This window comes from Cinclus cinclus, chromosome 4 (assembly GCF_963662255.1).
Source record: "Cinclus cinclus chromosome 4, bCinCin1.1, whole genome shotgun sequence".
In the NCBI taxonomy this organism is placed as follows: Eukaryota; Metazoa; Chordata; class Aves; order Passeriformes; family Cinclidae; genus Cinclus; species Cinclus cinclus.
This window is the reverse complement of record NC_085049.1, coordinates 71,324,952-71,343,940: the sequence shown is the minus strand read 5'-3', so window position 1 is coordinate 71,343,940 and position 18,989 is coordinate 71,324,952. Positions and strand designations below refer to the sequence as shown.

The following is an 18,989-nucleotide window of genomic DNA, read 5'->3' as shown; positions in this document are numbered from 1 at the left end:
TTGTCAAGCTTGGACTCACAACTTTTCTCAGGATACCTCCCTTTATACAGCAGAGATGGTAAAGAGACCAAAGCCCTGAGTCTCAAAGGTGCTTAAGAGGCTGAAATTCCAGAAGAGTTAGAAGTCAAAATAACCTCTGCCCAAGAGAAGTGACTTTGGGTCTCTTGAGTCCAAAGCCTGCATTTCAAATCAGTGTATTCTAGATACTTAGACCAGAGGACAAATTCAAGGAAAGGCTTATTGTCTTCTCCTAACTTAGCAACCTTTGACCAGTATGCACAGAAGCACCATGGGACTAAGATAAAGAACTGATTTCAGAAAATGAGCAACTGCATGAAGAGCTGTAGAAATATAACCTAACAGTTCTCAGTCTCTACATGTTTAAAAGCATCTCTCTATTTGTTTAAAACAAAGCTGATTGCTGGCAGCTGACATTCATAAATGATGTGAGGCTCTGCAACACCTTTTTAAACAAATAGAGAAATCAAAGAGAGTCTTTTCATTCAAGAGAATAAACAGCAACAACACAAAATATTGTTTGTGCTTCTTGGTTCTGTATGTTTTGTGTGTGTATGTGATGCATGTGTAACAGCAAGTCTCTTCTGTAGACTTTTTTCTGCACACTATTTACAATTCAGTCTCCCATGATAAATGCAAGCTTTCACTGTCAGCAATATTTCCTTAGTGAAGCTTAGTCTCTGTAGTTGCAAGCTTCTGAGAGCACAGTGCCTTGAGATACAACATGAAAGGCACCAAACTCATGCAAATTGTTGTAGTAATTCCCTGACAGTGACATCTCTCTGACTTTCACCTCTCATTTTCACTAATGCTCAAAGAAAACCGTCCGTGCTACCAAGGAGACTCCCTGCATAGACTGCTTAAAAATCTAAAGCACTCAATCAGGCACAGAGATACCACAAAAATGGTCCTACCTCTCTCTGCTCTGCTCTAGAAATTTTACGGGAAGGGAAAATTTTGAAATGGCAAAATCTCTTTTCAATAAGACACCTCCATTAGACTGCAGAGGTATTAGTGAAGGAGCTTTTCAGTGCGAAGAACAGAATCATAAGCCAGTGTAAAGTTTAGTACAATTCCACTCAATTTAGTGATGGCAACAACCCCAGATGAGCAACTGCCACACCCACTGTACCTCATGAATTACAGCACCAAAATCATCAATGATAAATGAGGAGTTTATGCATCAGTCCAGATCAGCCTGGGCTGTTCAGAACTCACTACACATAGCAGTTAAAAAAATTAAGCAGTATTTTTTCATAAATGAATCTGTGGATTGCAATGACTTTGGAATTGCATCATGCAATATTTTGGCATTAAAGAATACAGATGAAACAGTCTGATCAACATTTTCAATTAAACATATTGAAAATATTCCTGGGCCCTAAAGCTATGCAATACCAAGTATTCATAGGAACAGGAAGTTATCTTTATATCAAAGAAGAATCTCCAACTCTCCTTTCAAATAGAGAGAGAGTATGGCAGGACTTTGAAGTTTCTTTAAACTTTACAGTCTCAAAACAGATGTGAAAATGTTGGTAAGTGACACCAGCACTGAATTGTTACAGTAGTACCTTGTGGATGTGAAATTTGATGGAGCAGAGACATGCTGTGTCTTATCCTGCTCTTCATTCCTCTCACACTGATGTTTCTAAATGTCATATCAAGCAGTGATAAGTAAGAGCAGTACAAAGCTTTTTTTAAATAGAATGGAAAACACAGTCTTGCAGTCTCCAATGAATGTTTTATGGTAATAGCTGCTCTTTCATGCATTCACTTTTATTTACTTCTCTCGACTCCTGTCCTCCCATTCACCTTTGTCAGTGCACCTGAAAGTATTCCTAGGCATCACTAGCAAGGATTAGTGAGCTCTCTGTTCCTCACCTGAAGCCTTACATATCAGTGCAGCAACACCTCTCAGGTTCTGTAATGCTCAATGCAACATTTTTCTGTGGTGGGTGGTTTAAGTAACCACAGGTTTGTATAGGTATGAGCTAAAAACCCCCAAAGTTGTAGCATCAAGTCTACTCATTTGTTAATGCAAGGCTTGACTGTCTGATACTGAGAATACGCAGTAAATTATTCCTGAAGGTGAGATTAGAATCCAGGGAGCTCTTGCTCCAGCCTTTTCTATTCTCTGAACCATCAAGTATGGATTTCTTTATTGCACAGACACAGAGAAGATCATTCTCATGCTTCTTGTGCCCTCCTTAGCTGCCCCAAGCATGCTTGCTTTCCCCCCCTCAATAAAATGACCTAGTTTTCACTGGTTTAACCTGATGTGTTTCCTTTACAACAGATCAGTAGCACATACCTACAGCGACTCACCACATTTTATCTCAGGGTAACAAACAACTTCTTAAGAGAAGTTAGCTTGAAGTCACCTGTGTTTTTGCACTCTGTTTTGTGCCACTACTCTTCCTGTCTAAAATTATGCAGTCCAGTAAAACAACAAAAAATAATTTATAATTGTGAGTGATTCATGATTAGAGCAGGGAGAAGGAAGGGCAGGAGACATTTAAATGCTAAAATGGGAATAAAGGTGAAAAAGAGAGGCTGCACATTAAGGGAGCCCCCAGCAATTTTGGAAGATGCAATTTTTCAAGCCCTAAGCTCTGTGGCTTAGGACATAACCCACAGAGCAGCTCAGAGCACACAGTGGCACTCAGAAACAAGTGTACATTTGCTCAAAATGAACGTGTGCTCCAGGCTTGCTATGACTTTGCAAAGCGCACACACACACACACACACACACACACACACACACACAAACAAACAAACAAAAATCAACTTGTTTTTACAACAAAAGAATCAGTCACACGTGCAAAAACTGTTCCTAAATATATCTTATGAAGGGCTCTTTAAAAACTCTGCACAGGGATCATTTTTGACTGAAACGGAGAGGATGAAGACCATGGGTGCATTCTTTCTCACTTGGTAAACGTGGATAAAAAGCATCTCTTTCACAACTGTATAGCCTCTAACAGTTCAGGGATGGTTAGCCACAAATGCTGTAAAAATAATCTGGTCTTGAAATAGCAACCTTTTTTTTTTTTTTTCCATGTCCTCCTTTACTGGTATATACCAGGCTTGCTCCTCAGCTGATGCATATCACCATACCTGTACTAATACCAGACATGCACCAGTTTAACTCATCTGAGGATATGACCCTTCTCTGCTGTCCCAGATCTGTGGTCTCTGCAGAAAGTAATATTATTTTATACAGATATGTAGGTAGGCGTCCTGCCCCCACTAGTTCATATTTAACTCTCTTTTCATCTTGTTTATTTTGCTTTCATGGTCTCAAAGCAAGCTGCACACCCAGCAACAAGCTTGCAGCAAATAGGTACATCTTATTTTTAGCAGATTGCCCTTCACAGGGCATACACTACACTTCCAAGGGATTTATGAAGAGGATCAGGTCAAAGTCTCTATAATTTCAATTTTTATTTGTGTGTTAGAAGAATTATGCTTGTCTTTTCCAGCACAGTATGGAGCATACACAGGGATTCAAAAGTAGTATGGGAAAATGCAGTGTGTGGTGACAAGAAATCACTCAGTACTTTGTTGCTCTGCTTCCCCAGAGATGAAAAGCTCTGCATGCACTTTCTCTACACCCTAAAGACCCAGATAAAGGTGAGGGGTCAATGTCCTGCCCTCTATAATAACTGAGGTAGAGGCTTCTCCTGCTTGCCAGACTCTAAAATGGGCCAGGTACCTCTTCTCACTTTGAGGGAAAGAGACACCATGAAGCCTCAACACTGAGCAATCAGTTAAGAAAAGACCTAAAAAGTCCCTTAGCCAGCAGATGAGGATGGCCCTGGATCTAAAAAGAAAAACATGACAACCCATGACTCACTCAGACACTGTTTTCTGAGGACACTTGCCTGGAAGTGCCATCTCCACAGTGCATTCAGGCTGTGTGGTGCAGATTGGCAGTGACATCTCCCAGGACAGCTCTGAAACAAACTTTGCTGGACACAACAGAGCAGGATAACATGGTCCTGTCTCTCCTCTGGGAATCTGACTCCCAGCACTGGGACTAGACACTTCCAGCACCTAGCTTTGTGTTTCTGCACCGCACTGCAGCAGTCTGTACCACAACTGTCCAGGGATCTCTAACACAGCAGTCCCTCAGCTTTCTCCATCCTCTTTATGCTCTCCCAACATACCCACCGTGCAAGACAGACAAATGATGATTACAGCAAAAGCAGGGGTGTCCTCAAGTACAACACCCAGAGCCACCAAAATACTGCTGTAAGCCCAGACAGACCAACCTTGTACCATTACTGGCTACTACAAGGTCACCATGCTTTGTGTTTTTGACTGGTGTGCCAAAAAGCTGGAACTGTGCCTGTCATTTATAGCACCTTTTCTCAGATGGCTCTCACACATCTTTATAAACTTCAGTAAATGAGTATATAAATCACTCGTCCACCACCAAAGTACAATCATCTCTGCGATGATACACAGCAGCTGCTGTAAAATCAGACTGCAGCTCCCCACCACAGATTAGGGCAATAAAACATGCTGCATCAGGAAACTGAAATGGATGGAGGACACAAGGGGAACATGGTGGAGGGCATTCTGTAGTTTTAAGTACCTGAGTATAAATTTGGCTGAACAGGGTACTGTGTTTAATACTTGCACATCTGCAAATGACAACAGGCTTCCACCACATGTCAAAACAATCTGACTGCTCCATTCCCCATGTTTTGGCCCACTAAAGCCCTTCCACTCTAAAAATTGCAAAGCACCTTGATAAGAGCAAAGCTGATGTGCTGAATACAAGCAGTAACCTAATCAAATTTCTTAGCAACTGACTTGATAACTAACTGCGAGCCTGTAGCTTCTGTGTCCCCTCCCTTCCTCTCTTGCATGACAACTGAACACAGCATTTATATATACCCAGCTCTAAAATAGCTTCTGCTCCTGTAACTTGCAAACCATTCACATAGATCTCATTTTCTAGGCTAAAAGTAGTTAATTACAGTCACTAAGGTGACTGAACTGCTGCCCTCTTTTCCTTATTCTGGGATAGTCTCCTTGAGCAGTGTATTGCCCCCCTCCCACCCCCCTGCCAAATCATGAGCTGTTTATAAAAGGAAATCTTTTGAAGGATCGGGCTGCACAGACCAGATCTACAAATTTCCTGTTATCAGGGACTACAGATGAACACTTATCCTTCTCTCCCTCTCTTCTCCTTGGCCATACACCCATATATGTACCATCTAAAGCTAAACCTGACAACTCATAAAGTACAGAGAAGTTTTTTGAAAGGTACTTCCAATCAATATATGACATAGGACAGCATGGTTTGGGATGAGGACACCAGTTTGAGTTGAGGCATCCACACAGATTTGTACAGAGCAGAAATTATTTTGAGTGCCAACTCTCTGCAATGACTTCTCTGCCTCAGGCGTCCCTAGCTTCATTACATCTCCTAGATAATGCAAAAGCTGAAATTATTTGCAAAATATTCATAGAGAACCAAGAGAGTAAAGAATTAAGCATTTTAATTTGATTATTATTGAAACATTACTAATAGTGAGTGGCAGGTCAGTCAGACCAGATACAAGCCAGGGTCCATTTAGATCTCCAGCTTGAATCAGATTCACACCCACATGTGAACCTCTTGCACTGGTTCACACTGCAGTCTCCAAGTGCCCAGCAAGGTCTCCTTTAACTGGAACTGGACCAGACCAATTGCTAATGGAAATTTGGTACACACGGAGCTAGACTTTACCCCAGAATAAACTCCAGAGGTGCACAGAGTGTGTACCAAACAGCCCCCACGCTACCAGCTGTGCTGAAAGATGAATCTGTGCCTACAGGACCACACGACTTTTTCATGTAAACATGGCCATGTGCATGGATTCCCTGCGTGGAATATCCTTAAGGAACCAGCCAGCTAATGACTGAGTGCCCTCAGATTTCTACACACTTTCACGGCAATGTTTACTATTTCACATCCCCATCTACAGAGAGATATGAATGACATCACACACCTATACTGTAGGATAGCTCTCCCAGCAATTTCTCTTTGGTTTCCTAGGCTGTCAGCTTTCAGGAACTGATGAGGAGATTAACCATATTTTCCTTGGGGCTGCATAGGGGGTTCTGTGTGCAGCTCTGCCCCCAGCATTACCCAGTAAACTGCCCATACTCCAGCTAAGTTGCACCTTCACATCTTGGCAGGCCTTAAGGAAGTCAGCTGAACTCACCAAACATGAGGGTACAATTAGGCCTGCCATATATGAATGAAACAAGTAAATAACTCCAGCTCCTGAAAACAAAAATGCCATTGGCAAATAAAGATAGTGAAGGAGAAGAAAACTGAACACAGTATAAGGGAATTAGATACTGTGGATTTTTCTTTTTAAAGCCTACACATATATTCTTCTGTTAGATGAAAAAAAAAAGTTATGAACATTTAAAACAAAGCTTTGAAGTTTATGATTTGTAAGAACACTATTTATGCTCCTACAAAGATCAGTAAATAAAATTGACCACAAAAACAACAGAAGCATTTATACAAGAGGAAAAAAAATAGAAACATGTAGTTTTAGAGCCCGACAATAATTGATTTCAATAATGTAAAAAATTTTCAAAGGTTAAGCATTCACTATGACACAAAGTTGTGTGACACGTTTACATTGCCTTGCTCCCTGCACAAAGCCCCAGACCAGCACATCATACTCACATGTTTTGCAGAGAACTTATCCACCTCCTGAAGCACCTTCTCCTGGCACTCTGGGTTGGTGGCCAGCAAGTAGGTGGCAAAGGACAGTGTGCTGGTGGTAGTCTCATACCCAGCGATGAGGAACAGGAAAGCTTGGCCTGCTATCTCATCCTCTGTTAGTGTCTTCTGAGCCTTTTCAGCTGGGGCCGTGCCAGCCAGAGGCGCCTGGCTCTGTCTGGGAGCAGCAGATGGGCCGAGCTCAGGCAAGCACCCGGCTGCCAGGGAGTCAGCGGAGTCGCAGGCGTCAAGCATCCACTGGAGAAAATCCCCACGCCTCTGCAGAACACAGCGGGACGAGGGACGTGAGGGATGGCTCACAGAGCAGTGCCTTCCGTGGGGATGGAAGTAAAGAGCTGATTGCTATTTGCAGTGCATGCTTGGCTCCTACAGAATAGCCACCAGCCCTTCACTGAATGAGGAGGCTTCTATAAATCAGCTGGAAATGCCAAAACTCACAGCCCGTCATTGCCTTCTTCCCAGTGAGGTAAGACTGAATCTGCCCCCAGTCCACAACAGGTATGGTATGTTTCCTTCACAGAGGACTGCTAAGGGCCAGCTCTGCACACAGCTTCTTTTACTCTTAGGCCGAGTTCTTGGCACTTGCTGGGAAGCAGGGGAATGACACAGACACTGTACGTGCAGGCCCCATGTGCACCTGCCAGATGGAGGCAGCACAAATCATGCTCGGAGGAGTTGGTCCATCTGCTTGGATGCACCGTCCTCATTTGTTCGTATGGTCCAAAGCATGGAACTCACCATCTAAGTTCAGGGTTGCATCTACAATATTTTCTGTACCAGCTTAGCATGACAGGGCTGAAATCTAATCTCAGTAAACTGGGACATCTTTTTATGAGAAAGTACAGTTATGAATACTTGCACCAAGATGGCCTTTTTTTTAAAGAACTTTTAAAAAACGTTTTTGCAGGACCATATTAGAACAGTGAACATTCCCCTACCAAAAAACCCATTTGGCCTGTTTGTCTTTGCAAAATGCCCACTGAATGATTCTAATGTTGTGAGAACTGCTTTCTTTCACACTAGTTTCTGACACAAAAGCTTTAATAAACACACCTATGGCCAAGAGTGAGCTGACTCCAAACCAGTGCAGACAGCAAGCTTGATTAGACTTTGAAATATAACCCAAAAGGTTTGAATTGACTTTTGCGAGTGGGCATAATAGAATTGTGCTGGACCTAAGCCATAAGGCTGTGTGATTGATTTTCAATTCCTCAAATACCAACAGAATACATGATAGCTCAAGGACTTAGAAGTGACTGCAGTGCCAGAACATGACAACTTGTGCAGAGGGAGGGACAAAGAAGGGACCAAACTTCTCTTCAAAGGAAAAGAATATGCAGTAAACTGTCTTTATCTGTTAAAAGTAAATAATTTAAACGATTTCTTGGATCTGGTGATTGGGAGATAAAGTAGAAAAAAGAAGGGCTGGAGAAAAGGACAGGCAAATAAGATAAGAGTAAGGAAGAACTAATTAATTATAAATGTCAAACTACTTAATCAGATTATTTATTTTTCACACAACATGGGAAAAGAGAGCAGTGAGACAAGAAAACAGGAGAAATACTCAGTGTCCTGTGCTTAGCTCTGCTGCCAACAAACTGTTCTGATTGATCTACAGGCAGAGAGGAATGGTTATTTTGGGGTTTGAATAACACAAGGGATTGGCACAGTGCCTCTTTAACAGCTCCTTCCCTCCACTCCAGAGAACCTTTCCATTATGTACCTTGTACCCATGAGTAATTTGCAGACTGGTACACCCAAAAATCAATGCTCCAGAGAGCAGCCAGTGCCAGTCACTGTCTGCTGAAGGATTCCACACATTCACCAGTCAGACTGAATCACCTCCAAGGCATGGAAGATGTACTTTTTCCACCAGTAGGTGAAGGCACACAAAAAAATGTTACAGGCATTGTGCTCTGCAAATGAGCTGCAGCTCTGAAAACACTTCCTTGTGCCTAGACTTCGGCACAATTCCCACCAGCACGATAGGATACCTCTGCTCCATTATGTTCCTGTAGATTGGAGGAAGCAAGACTTCATGCAGACTTCAGCTGTAAACAGCTAAAAATCTCATTTAATTTTTCCAGGAAGGAAAAGTTTATTCATGTCCTGGGAGTTCATGTATTGCACAATTCAGAGTCCAACTCTTTGGCATTGCCTGTGCTTCAGCGATTTCCCTGGTACATATATTTGTATTAGGCCATTTTTAAAATTAAAAACGCCGACCGACCAGAACAAAACAACCAAAACCAAACCCAAACAACTTCCCCCCCCAAAACCAAAACCCAAAAAACACCCAAACAAAACAAAAAACCAAAACAAACAAAATTAAAAAACCTAAAAAATAAAAAAAGCCAAGCAAAAAAAAAAAAAGAAAAAAAACAAACAAAACACAACCCAAAAAACCCCATGAGAATCCAGTTCCAGTGTGTTCATTAGTGTGTGGATAAACCAATTCAATGTCATAATGAACCGCATCTGCAGAGACAGCGTCTCTATCTGCAAGACTAACCACCATCACCTAAACTACCTTAATAACATAAAATGTATAATTACATTCCTATTCAGTGGAACTGCAGCCCTGTAGCCTCCTGCAGCTTGAAAGGTGCAATGTTTACTAAAGTTCTGCACCCAACCTTCTCTATATGTGAATTTTCTTGCAAACAAACCCATTGCCCTCTAAAGGTTTTTCCTGTTCCCAGTCATGAGCTGTTAGACAAGCCTGGTCTTATATTTAGACAATACACTCTCTGGAGACCCTGTAAGATGTTTCTCCAGCCTTAAACAAAATTGGGTCCTGGCCTTATACAAAGCATCGGGTTATTGCTGTGATAGTGAAGTAATAATCATAATGACTACTGAATAAAATTTCATTCATGAGAATTTCTGCTGAAAGCAAACTTAATGAATACTAGCACAAGTGAATATTCCCAGGAATGTGCTCTGAAATGCCTCTGTGGCCATTTTGAGGAGCTCTTTTTATTACTCAAGTAATACATTTGGTTAGGAATTTAAAATCTTGTCTTGCTGCAGAATCTGTTTTTAAGGTCATCCTATCCACAAACAACTGAATACCTGATCTGTACCATGCAATTTGCTCACAGGTGAGCAGGGGTTGCTCAGAGCAATGGCTTCATACACAAACCTTGCAAAAACAACATTCATTTGTAAAAACAACTTGAATAATAGTAGGGGGAAAAAAGCATAACATTAGAGAGAAGCAAGCTTTCTTCCAACATAATTCTACACAGTGGAAGGAGCAATATTTCAGCAAAGCTTTTCTTCCTTATGCTTCATTCCACTTCACTTTAGGCATCAGTGTAGAGTACCACATAAAAAATCATCATCAACCCAAGCGAGAGAAAAGATTTCCAGGGTTATAACAAGTCATAATGAAACATATTTTTTTCCGCACCATCAGGATGGAAAAATTGCTCTGATTCCAAAACCTAACAATGGCAATAGAGGCAAATACTAGCATAAACCTAAATATAATTGGATTGTTAAGTGCTAGAAACAAGGAAAAGGCACCTCATGAAAATTCACTGGGGGGGTTTCTCCACTTCAGTTGACAGCAGAAGGGAAAAAAAATATTTAAAAAGGCATTTTGTTTTTTAATTTGACGACAGATCAGGTATTTAGAGTGCCATTGCACAAAAACATTCTTGGGTCATCACATCCAGCTCCTGGCTTCCTTTTTCCATCAGGGACATTTGTTTGATTTTCCTCACAAAAAGCAGAAGCCCATAATAGCCTCTATCCTGTCCTCTGACGTTTGCATAGTGGTGTTACAATGGCCTCAGAAACATATTTCTGCCACAAAAGAATGGCGTGCCAGTGCAACAGACTCTTGATTTGGCCCTGTACAACACAGACCCTGTCATTAAGCCAATGATATTCAAATGGAAAGCTACAATTTGAACAAAATTTATATAATTTAAACACAGTGTGGGACAGGGTGAATGTCTAACTTGGTGGTGACACAGACATCCCCTTTGAAATATATAATAAGACAAGCCTCGCTTACAGCTTGCCCAAGATAGACACCTTGCAATATATTTCCTGACACCAGTGTTCTGGGCTGTATCATTGCTCTCATTAGTCTCCTTGAACATCACCTGGCCACGCAGAGAAATCCCTGCAGAGGCGTGACCAGCGGAGTGCTGCGCGCTGGAAGAAGAGCCGCGCGCGGGGCCGGGGAGGGCCAGGCTGCCAGAACCCACCTGCCCTGCTCAAATCACAGCCTCTGAGTCCTGCAGGGTCAGAAGAAGAGAGATGCCCCGCTCACACACGAGATGCAGAGTGGCTTTTCTCACAGGAGGAGAGGGTCCTGGCGGGAGGGGGGTGTCTCCAGCTCTCTGCATCCTAAACAGGGAGTTGCTGCTTCATATCCAAGACCGGCGTGCCAGCTGACCTTCTGGCAAATTCACCATGCTTTGGGGATCCAGGGGACCCTTGAGTCATGTTTTTGGTAGAGAGATTAAGCTGTTCAACCTCTCTGCAAGCTGAAGCAAAAAATTACTTAAGGAAAACTACCAAATATGTATCAGTTTGAATTTTAGTTCTTAATGTTTTGGTTTCAATCGGGTTTTCTGCAAATTATATTCAAATTTTGTACCACTCTGATAGTTCAGATATGCATTTTGAGTTCAAAAGAGCCCAGAAACACAAAAATCTGAATGATGAATCAAGGAATCAAAATAAATCATGTAATTGGTCAGTAGTCTGTAAAGCACTTGCTGTGGTATAAAAGTCATGCAAATGTGATGCTGCTAACATAACACCAACCACAAAAAACCTGTACAGACCCTCCTGGTCTTTCTCAAATCCTCTGATTCAAACTCAAAAAAGATAGATTTGAGAACCCTTATCAACCAGGTAGAAAGCTCACATCTCATATTATTTCAGCAAACTTGTACAAATGCTACTATGTCAATGCATATCCAGGAAGCTTTCTATAAGCTTGTTTTGGCAACCCTCTTTTTAGGTAAGACAAACCTGTGTCACCCTGAAGTCATCAGTAAAGCACTGCAGTAGCTACCCAGATCCTTTGGAAAAAGAAGCACAAAATGCAGTCCCACTAAAACTATCATTTTGCCAAACTTGTCTGAAAGTTGATTCAAATTTAACCTCTAACACTTGCAGTCTTCATTTGGTTTCTCAATGAAAACAAAACAAAAGCCAGTTTCTCTGCCAATAAATTCAATTCCAAAATATTCCAGAGAGTGTCCTTTTGCCTTGTGCTTGAAGACAGAAGCTCAAATCAAATGAGAGGCCCTCAAATTTGTGTTGAGGATGTGGTGCTCCCACAGGTGATGCTCAGCTCTGGAGGGACCTGGACTCTGTTGGACTCTAGGGTATGGCCATTGCTCAAGGGCAGCTGGGAGACTTTTCAGCCTGGCAGAAAAAACTCTCTTGCTTGCATTTGTTAATATCAGCAGAAGAAAACACTGCAATGTTTTTATTGCGAATGGGCCGAGTGGCTGAGGCCAGGCAGGTCTTACAAAGCAATATAACTTGCATTTTTAAAATGACTAAATTTAAAGAAAAAAAGAAAAATTCACTGGGTGTTGATTTGGAAAGTGGAGTAGTCTTTTGCCAGTCTGATCTGATCTTAATTCTTATAACAAAACCCCAAACAGAGACGATTTTGTATAACTTTGGACTTGCTATTTTCTTGTATTATCATCACTAATCTTGTATGCAAGCTCTTGACAATAGTTCACATCTATAAGAGAACCCCGTGAGCATTCAATAACACCACATTTGATGTCAGAAGCCACAGCAATGCCTTTGCTTGCCACTTGAAAGAAATGTGTCCCTACAATAATGTTGCAAAAAGGCAAAAGGAAAGCTGCCCCCAGGAGGGGTAGGCTTGTCAGCAAAGAGATGAAGGCACCTGACCACAGAAAGTGTTAAACATGGCAACAAAATATATGTTTTCCATGTGACCATTGTTCTTCTAAAAATAAAAAATAAAATAAAACAAAATGAAATAAAATAAAATAAAAGTAAAGCAAAGAATAAGCCTGAATTAGAATATGGTATGGATTTTATTGGCTGAGTTTGCCACTAAATCTGCAAAGTGGCCAATATGATTTACTGGTTAAAGCACTGCCCTTCCACAGAAGCTGAGATGCTTTAAGCTGCACTCCTTTTTTTTTTTTTTTTTTTTGCCTGTAAAGCACAGTTACAGCTGGTGCAGCTCCTCCATCTGTAAAATTGGTACAACAGACATCAAATCTTATAAAACACCGTGAAGAGAAGCTAATGATGATCTCAGAAAACCATTTAAGACCTAGGATAAAAACAGATTTACACAGACTGAAAGAGTTTAAGGCAAAAGCATCATCATAGAGGGGAAGGAGCCCTGGAAGGAACTCAGCAAGTTATCTGGTTTATCCCCTTGCCACAAGGCAGCATCAGCCAAACCAGCAGTGACAGCTGTTTGTCTAACCTGTTCTTAAAAACCCAGCAAACCCTGAGTTCTCACAGCATCCCCAGGCAGTCCACCCCAGCACTGGACCTTTTCCGTCACTGCAGAGGTTTCCCCTCCTCCAGTGAGTCACCACAGATACTGTAGATCATTAGATTTCACCAGCTAGCATCCATAATAGCTGTGACTTCACAGCCTATACACGTTTATAATGTTATATATTTTAAGTAGGTCTTTATTAAAGCATCCTGATAACATAAAAATCAAACTGCTGAAAAAAAAAAATTATTTTCACATAGAAGTGCCTCCAGTCATGAGGGAGAAGAGTGCACAGGTACTGGTGGTTTCTTCCTCAAAAATTTTGTACCTTTCTGACCTTCAAAATGCAAAGTTAAAGTTAAAGCATTAGAAACATACAGAGGGATTAAGCTTAGTCCAACCTGAAAATAAAGCTGGAGGGAATTCTTAAAACCAAGATTTTGTTAGTGACCCATCTCCCCTCAGTTTATACTGCTGCAAGTGGCACTAGAGGGCTCACATCTTGAAAGACAGCAGCCTCCTTCTCCACATAGTCCCACACAGACCAGGGATGAAAATCAATTTGAATTTCAGATCTAACTGTTAGTGAATGAAGAGAAAGAACACAATTGTTTGTAGCCGATACAATCTTAATACAGGTGCTTACAACTATTTCAAGGAGCACACTGGTTTTAGGATCCCAACCAAAAGCCAGACTTGGCTGAAGGGATATGTAGGATATAGAGACACCACAGTTAGGGGTGGGAAAAAATGAGATACACCCCTATTTGGTTGTTTCATCAGCAGTGTGGGCCCAAAGAGAAACCCATGGCTTGCCTTGAGAGCTGGAAACCCTCCCTGCAGCTGTTCAGGGTAAAATCAAGGGATTGTGCGCAGCCAGGTCTATTTACACCTCTAATGAACTGGTCATTGTCTCTGACTCTGGAGAGCTCCCCGCTAGTACCAGGCTCAGGTATCTAAGACAAGCACTGCGTTTTTCACCATGAAATTCAGTCCAATGGCTACGAAGTGTCATGGAGTTTGTGGCAGCTGCTTGGCAGCTCTGCCACGCTGGGCTGGCAGCGTCAGCCCAGGCCACAGCCCAACAGCAAAACCAACACAGCTCCCACCACTGCACACACACCTGGGGAAGAATCAGAAAGCAACCCAAAATTCAGTGGCTGGAGAGCCCCATCCAGCTTGCCCAGTCTCTGTGCCGTGGTGAGCAGGAGACACCGGCAGCAAATATCAGCGGACAGCAACCTCCCCATTCTGTATTTGCAAAACATTTAGGATAACACCACTCTGATAATGACTCCTGGCATTATCGAAGGGCAAACAGTAAATATTGGATTTGTGTGTGTGGTAGCTGAGCTTCTCCTGCCCCACCCGCGTGTTGCTGCCTGAAGGGGGAGGAGTGACATTATCAGAATACACACTGTGGAAGGACAAGAAAAGAAAGAACTGAGTGATGGGGGGAAAGAATAGCTCGGGCCAGGCCAGCCATCCCCAAACCAGCAGCAAACTGTCCACCCTACTTCACACTGCATGCATGCATCCTCTCCCAAAGCTCATCCAGCCTCCCACGAAACCATCTGACACTCCTCTCCTCTGTTATTTGCACAAGGAAGGGAGGATGCAGGAAGGGAGTGTTTTAGGCTAAGTGTCTAACACCCACAGGCTTGACCCTCTGCTGACTCAAACTGCTGACTAAAGGCTGCTGTTGCAGGCTGCTGTTCCTTTCTACTTGAAACAGATTACAATTTTATTTGCTTAAATTTAATTCCTGATTAATAATAATTTCTTGTTTTAGCTGTTGTCTGACATTCAAGAAAATGCACAGGAATCTCATTATTTCTTTCTTACTCTTTGTTCTTCCTGCCCCATATGCTCCTTTTAACATTCTTGCAAAGCCCCACCACTCACTTTGAAAAGCCATCAGGATATTTTGGGGCCATTTGGGGAATTTACTGCTCACATCCTGCCCTCCCTCATCTCTCCCCAGGGTTTGTTCAAGATCCTTTCTTTCTGCATCATACAACATATAGATTGCATATATTTTGAGGGAAGGAGCAGCTCATTATTTGGTTTTGTGGTGCCCTTCAGTAGTTTCAGGGAACTAAAAAAAATATTTTTCTTTTAACTAAACTAATCATGGTTTTGAGACTGACATAAATGGCATGAGCTGATAAAAAATCAAAAAACAAACAAACGAAAAGTACAGTTAATGTTATTTATATTCTGTATTAGCAATATGGGGGGGAAATTGTCTTCAGCACTTCTACAAGCAACTGCTCTCCACTGCTGGCAGGCAATCCCACTGCTGGCTTATCCATTCATGATCACACCTGCATCCTACATTAGGATTTATCCTGGATTTTCAGCTATATTAAACTGGCTTTTACCTAAAGTACATAAATCACATCTATATCTGACTCTCATGACTTGTATGCATGAAGGGATACAGGTTTCTAACACAGTGGGTGAAAGCACTGGGAAGGAAAGGATTATTTTCAGCTTGGTTATTGACCAATGACAAACTGTGTTATCCTCCACAGTTTCATGGATGCTCAGTTCAGTTATGGGTTTATCCAATAGATGGCTCCTCAGTAGCAGAAAGGATTCTCCCCCTGCTCTCCTTTCCTTCATGGAGTTTCAATATGACTTTCTAATATTTACACAGCTATTATCTTGCAAAAATAGGCATTTTGTGCACATTGATAAACACGGAGAAGTAGCACATGTGCATGAATGAAAGAACAAAAGAAAAATTAGATGACATTTTATATTACTGCCTGCCACTTTGTCCTCTGCCAGTACAGGGACGCATGAAAAATGACAGCCTGGAATGCTTCCTAAAGTCAAACTAAAAAAAAAATAAAATAAAAATGCAACTGTAGAAACATTAACAGCAGACTAAACACAAGCTGTCTTTCTCCCCAAAAATATGAGGACATCTTCCACATCTTACATATCTGTGACTGAGGAATAATTAAGGAACTTACAGGCATCATTACTACTCTGTCAACGAAAGATTTTTCACCAAAAAAAAAAAAAAGAAAAAAAAATCCTGCGTGTAATTATTGATATAATGACCCAGAAGGGTTCTGTGTAATTGGCAGGGTGCAAGTTAACATCATCATGAGTAATGTTAACATTTCTGAGACGGTGAAAGTGAATACATTTTTGTTGTTTTACAGAGAAACATAATTAGAATAATAACCCCCAAGATAGTCAGAAAAATCATGTTTATCCCATATAGGTACTTGTGACTTCTCCTGAGCCAGAAGAACAGTTCCCAATTTCTGTCCTGAGATCTATCCTGCATCTCAGTCAGATCTTGTCAAGATCCTGTCAAAACCTGGCTTTAATCCCACTTTGGGAATGCGACCCTCTGGTCCAACCACAAGAACAACAGAAAACAGAACACCCACAATAAATAATAAATTGCATAGAAGCCAGATCATGTCTGTTTAAATTCCCATGATTTAACACTTCAATGGGGCACAAGTATAAGCCTCCTACACCTGCTGCTAGCATCTAATATAATATCATTCCTAATAATAACCTTTGCCCTTGAAATATTAAGCTGCTTTGAAAAGTAGGGGAAAGGTACCATTTTATTACAAATATGCATATAAATATATAGCATCATAACATTAGCACAATTACAGCCACAATAACTGTCAAGAAAAAAATAATTGTTTCATCCCTGTCCAAAGCTGTGCACAATCACTGGTCTCATTTCAGCATTCCAAAAGGACTTGCCTAATTCCATGCCTCAAATTAGCTTTTTTCTGGCTAAAACCTGGAAAAGTCAAACAGACTGACACCTCGCTCACTCCAAAATAAGCTCAGCAGCAGCATGCTGGACCATGGGGCTGTGACACAGTTGCCCTCCTTTAGCCCTGAGCAGACACCCCAAGCAGCCCTCTATCCTTGATGTGTATTATGTAAAGGGAGCCTTGTGATCTGGTGATCCTTCTTTGGCTCTCTGCATGCTCAAAGACATTGCTCTTAAACTGCATGGAGCAGATTGAAACCCTGACCAGTCCCAGTCGTGGTGAAACACCAAAGCTCCATCTTTCCACTTGTCTCTCTCTCCCAGGACACGGCAGCCAGCAGAACTGACCCAGCCCCAAAGCCAAACCTGCAGACTTTCAACCACCTTCTCTCCCTTTAAGAAGCAAATATACAGGCATGCCAAAAAGTCAGACTTCACAACTGAAATACTGACAATCATTTTCGTGGAGCAGTTTAAAAGAGGCAGCAGTGATATTCATTAAGCTGTTAATAATGGATTGTGGCACAAAGCAATTTATCAAGTTTCCACTGTAATTAAAATCACTGAATATTCGGGCACTTGCAATGCACCTAGCTCTCCCTGCTTCTGAAGCTTTACATTTTAATGTGAATTATAGTTCCCTCTCCCCAGAGAGCTACTAAAAAGCCCATTTTAATTGGTATGTTTTTAATTGAGATTACATTATTAAAAAGTGTAAATTTCTGTTGAAGAAAGAAAGGAGGTGCTCAGCTCCCCTTTAGTCTCTGTCTCCCTTAGATACAGCTTGTGTATCCCAGTGGGAGGGAAAAATGAAGGGTAGACGCTGTGAAGGAAGAGGAGAAAGCCCTGAACACTCACAGGCTGTGAAGCCAGGGCAAGGCAGCACTGACTGCCACAGATGCAGGATTTTCCAGGTGGATTTTTGGGAGGGAGAGGAATCGCCACCACCGTTCAGGCTGCTCTTATAAAAGGCGGACGGAAAACGCCACGCAGGGATTCCTGCTGATATCGAGGGCACATTTCAGCAAGCCTCTCCTCGAGGTTACCAGTGACAGACAATCTGCCACTTTCCATAATAAGTAACTCTAATATTAAATTCTCCTCAAAATCCAGATACTATCATGAGCGGATGGGGTCTAGTGAAAGCCTCTGGCTTTGCTGGCTCCAGAAGGGCAGGGGGAGGTGGGGCAGGTAGGGAGAGGCAGCTCTTGGGATGGCCTGGACACGGTGGCAAGAAGAGAATTGCCCCAGCAAACAAAGCTGGTTGCTCCTGTGCACGGAGATGGTCAGAATGACTCATCTCCAGGTTAAAAAGAAAAGCGACTTCATGCATTTGGCATCCAAATGCTGGCCACTTAAACGGTTCCCCTGCTGGCAAGATGGACTGTCAGTGCCTCTTATAAGTAGGAGTATGGATCTGCTAAGGTAAGTAGACACTAGAGAAAAGGGAGAAATATCAAAGGAGTGCAAAGTAGATGGCAACAGCTGAGACAGATCATGCGAAAAACCTCCAGAGATCAAAACACACCGAAAGATGGACAAGATGGTTGAACAAGAATGAAATACAATGGAACAGCTTTTTCATAACTGCTTCAGAAAAGGTCATAGTGTATTGCAAAAAGAAGGCTGTGCGTGGGGCTGAGAGGTCACTGTAGGCAAACAGAGACACAGAGAGACAAGGAGACAAATTCAAAGATCACTCACTAAATACCACAAATGCTTCAACTACACTTCTAGTTCTGGAATTGAGTCAGGAAGGAAGAATGGTGAACCAACAGCATATAATAGGAAAAAAAAAGGATGAAATGTGAAAGACAAAACTAAAATTGTTAAAACTGACAGAGGAAGGAAAAACTCTTTTACTGGAATTAGGTCAGTAAAAATCTGTTATTTTTTCTAAATTAAGAATTTAGATGCTACGCTCTAGTTATACCTGTCAGAGGAAAGACTGTTTGTAGTGGAAACGTACCCAAACA

General features: G+C 41.8%; 1 protein-coding gene across 4 annotated transcripts in view; it reads right to left on the bottom strand.

The window, feature by feature from the left end:
* Nucleotides 1-18,989, bottom strand: part of TBXAS1 (thromboxane A synthase 1) — a 246,495-nt gene that overhangs the window by 66,086 nt on the left and 161,420 nt on the right. For 3 of the 4 annotated variants that reach the window (XM_062492480.1, XM_062492481.1, XM_062492482.1), the window contains exon 9: nucleotides 6,719-7,033. The exons of the other annotated variant lie outside the window; for it this stretch is intronic. In XM_062492480.1, the coding sequence (XP_062348464.1) occupies nucleotides 6,719-7,033 (315 nt within the window). The remainder of the gene's footprint in view (nucleotides 1-6,718; nucleotides 7,034-18,989) is intronic. 4 annotated transcript variants of the gene reach the window in all.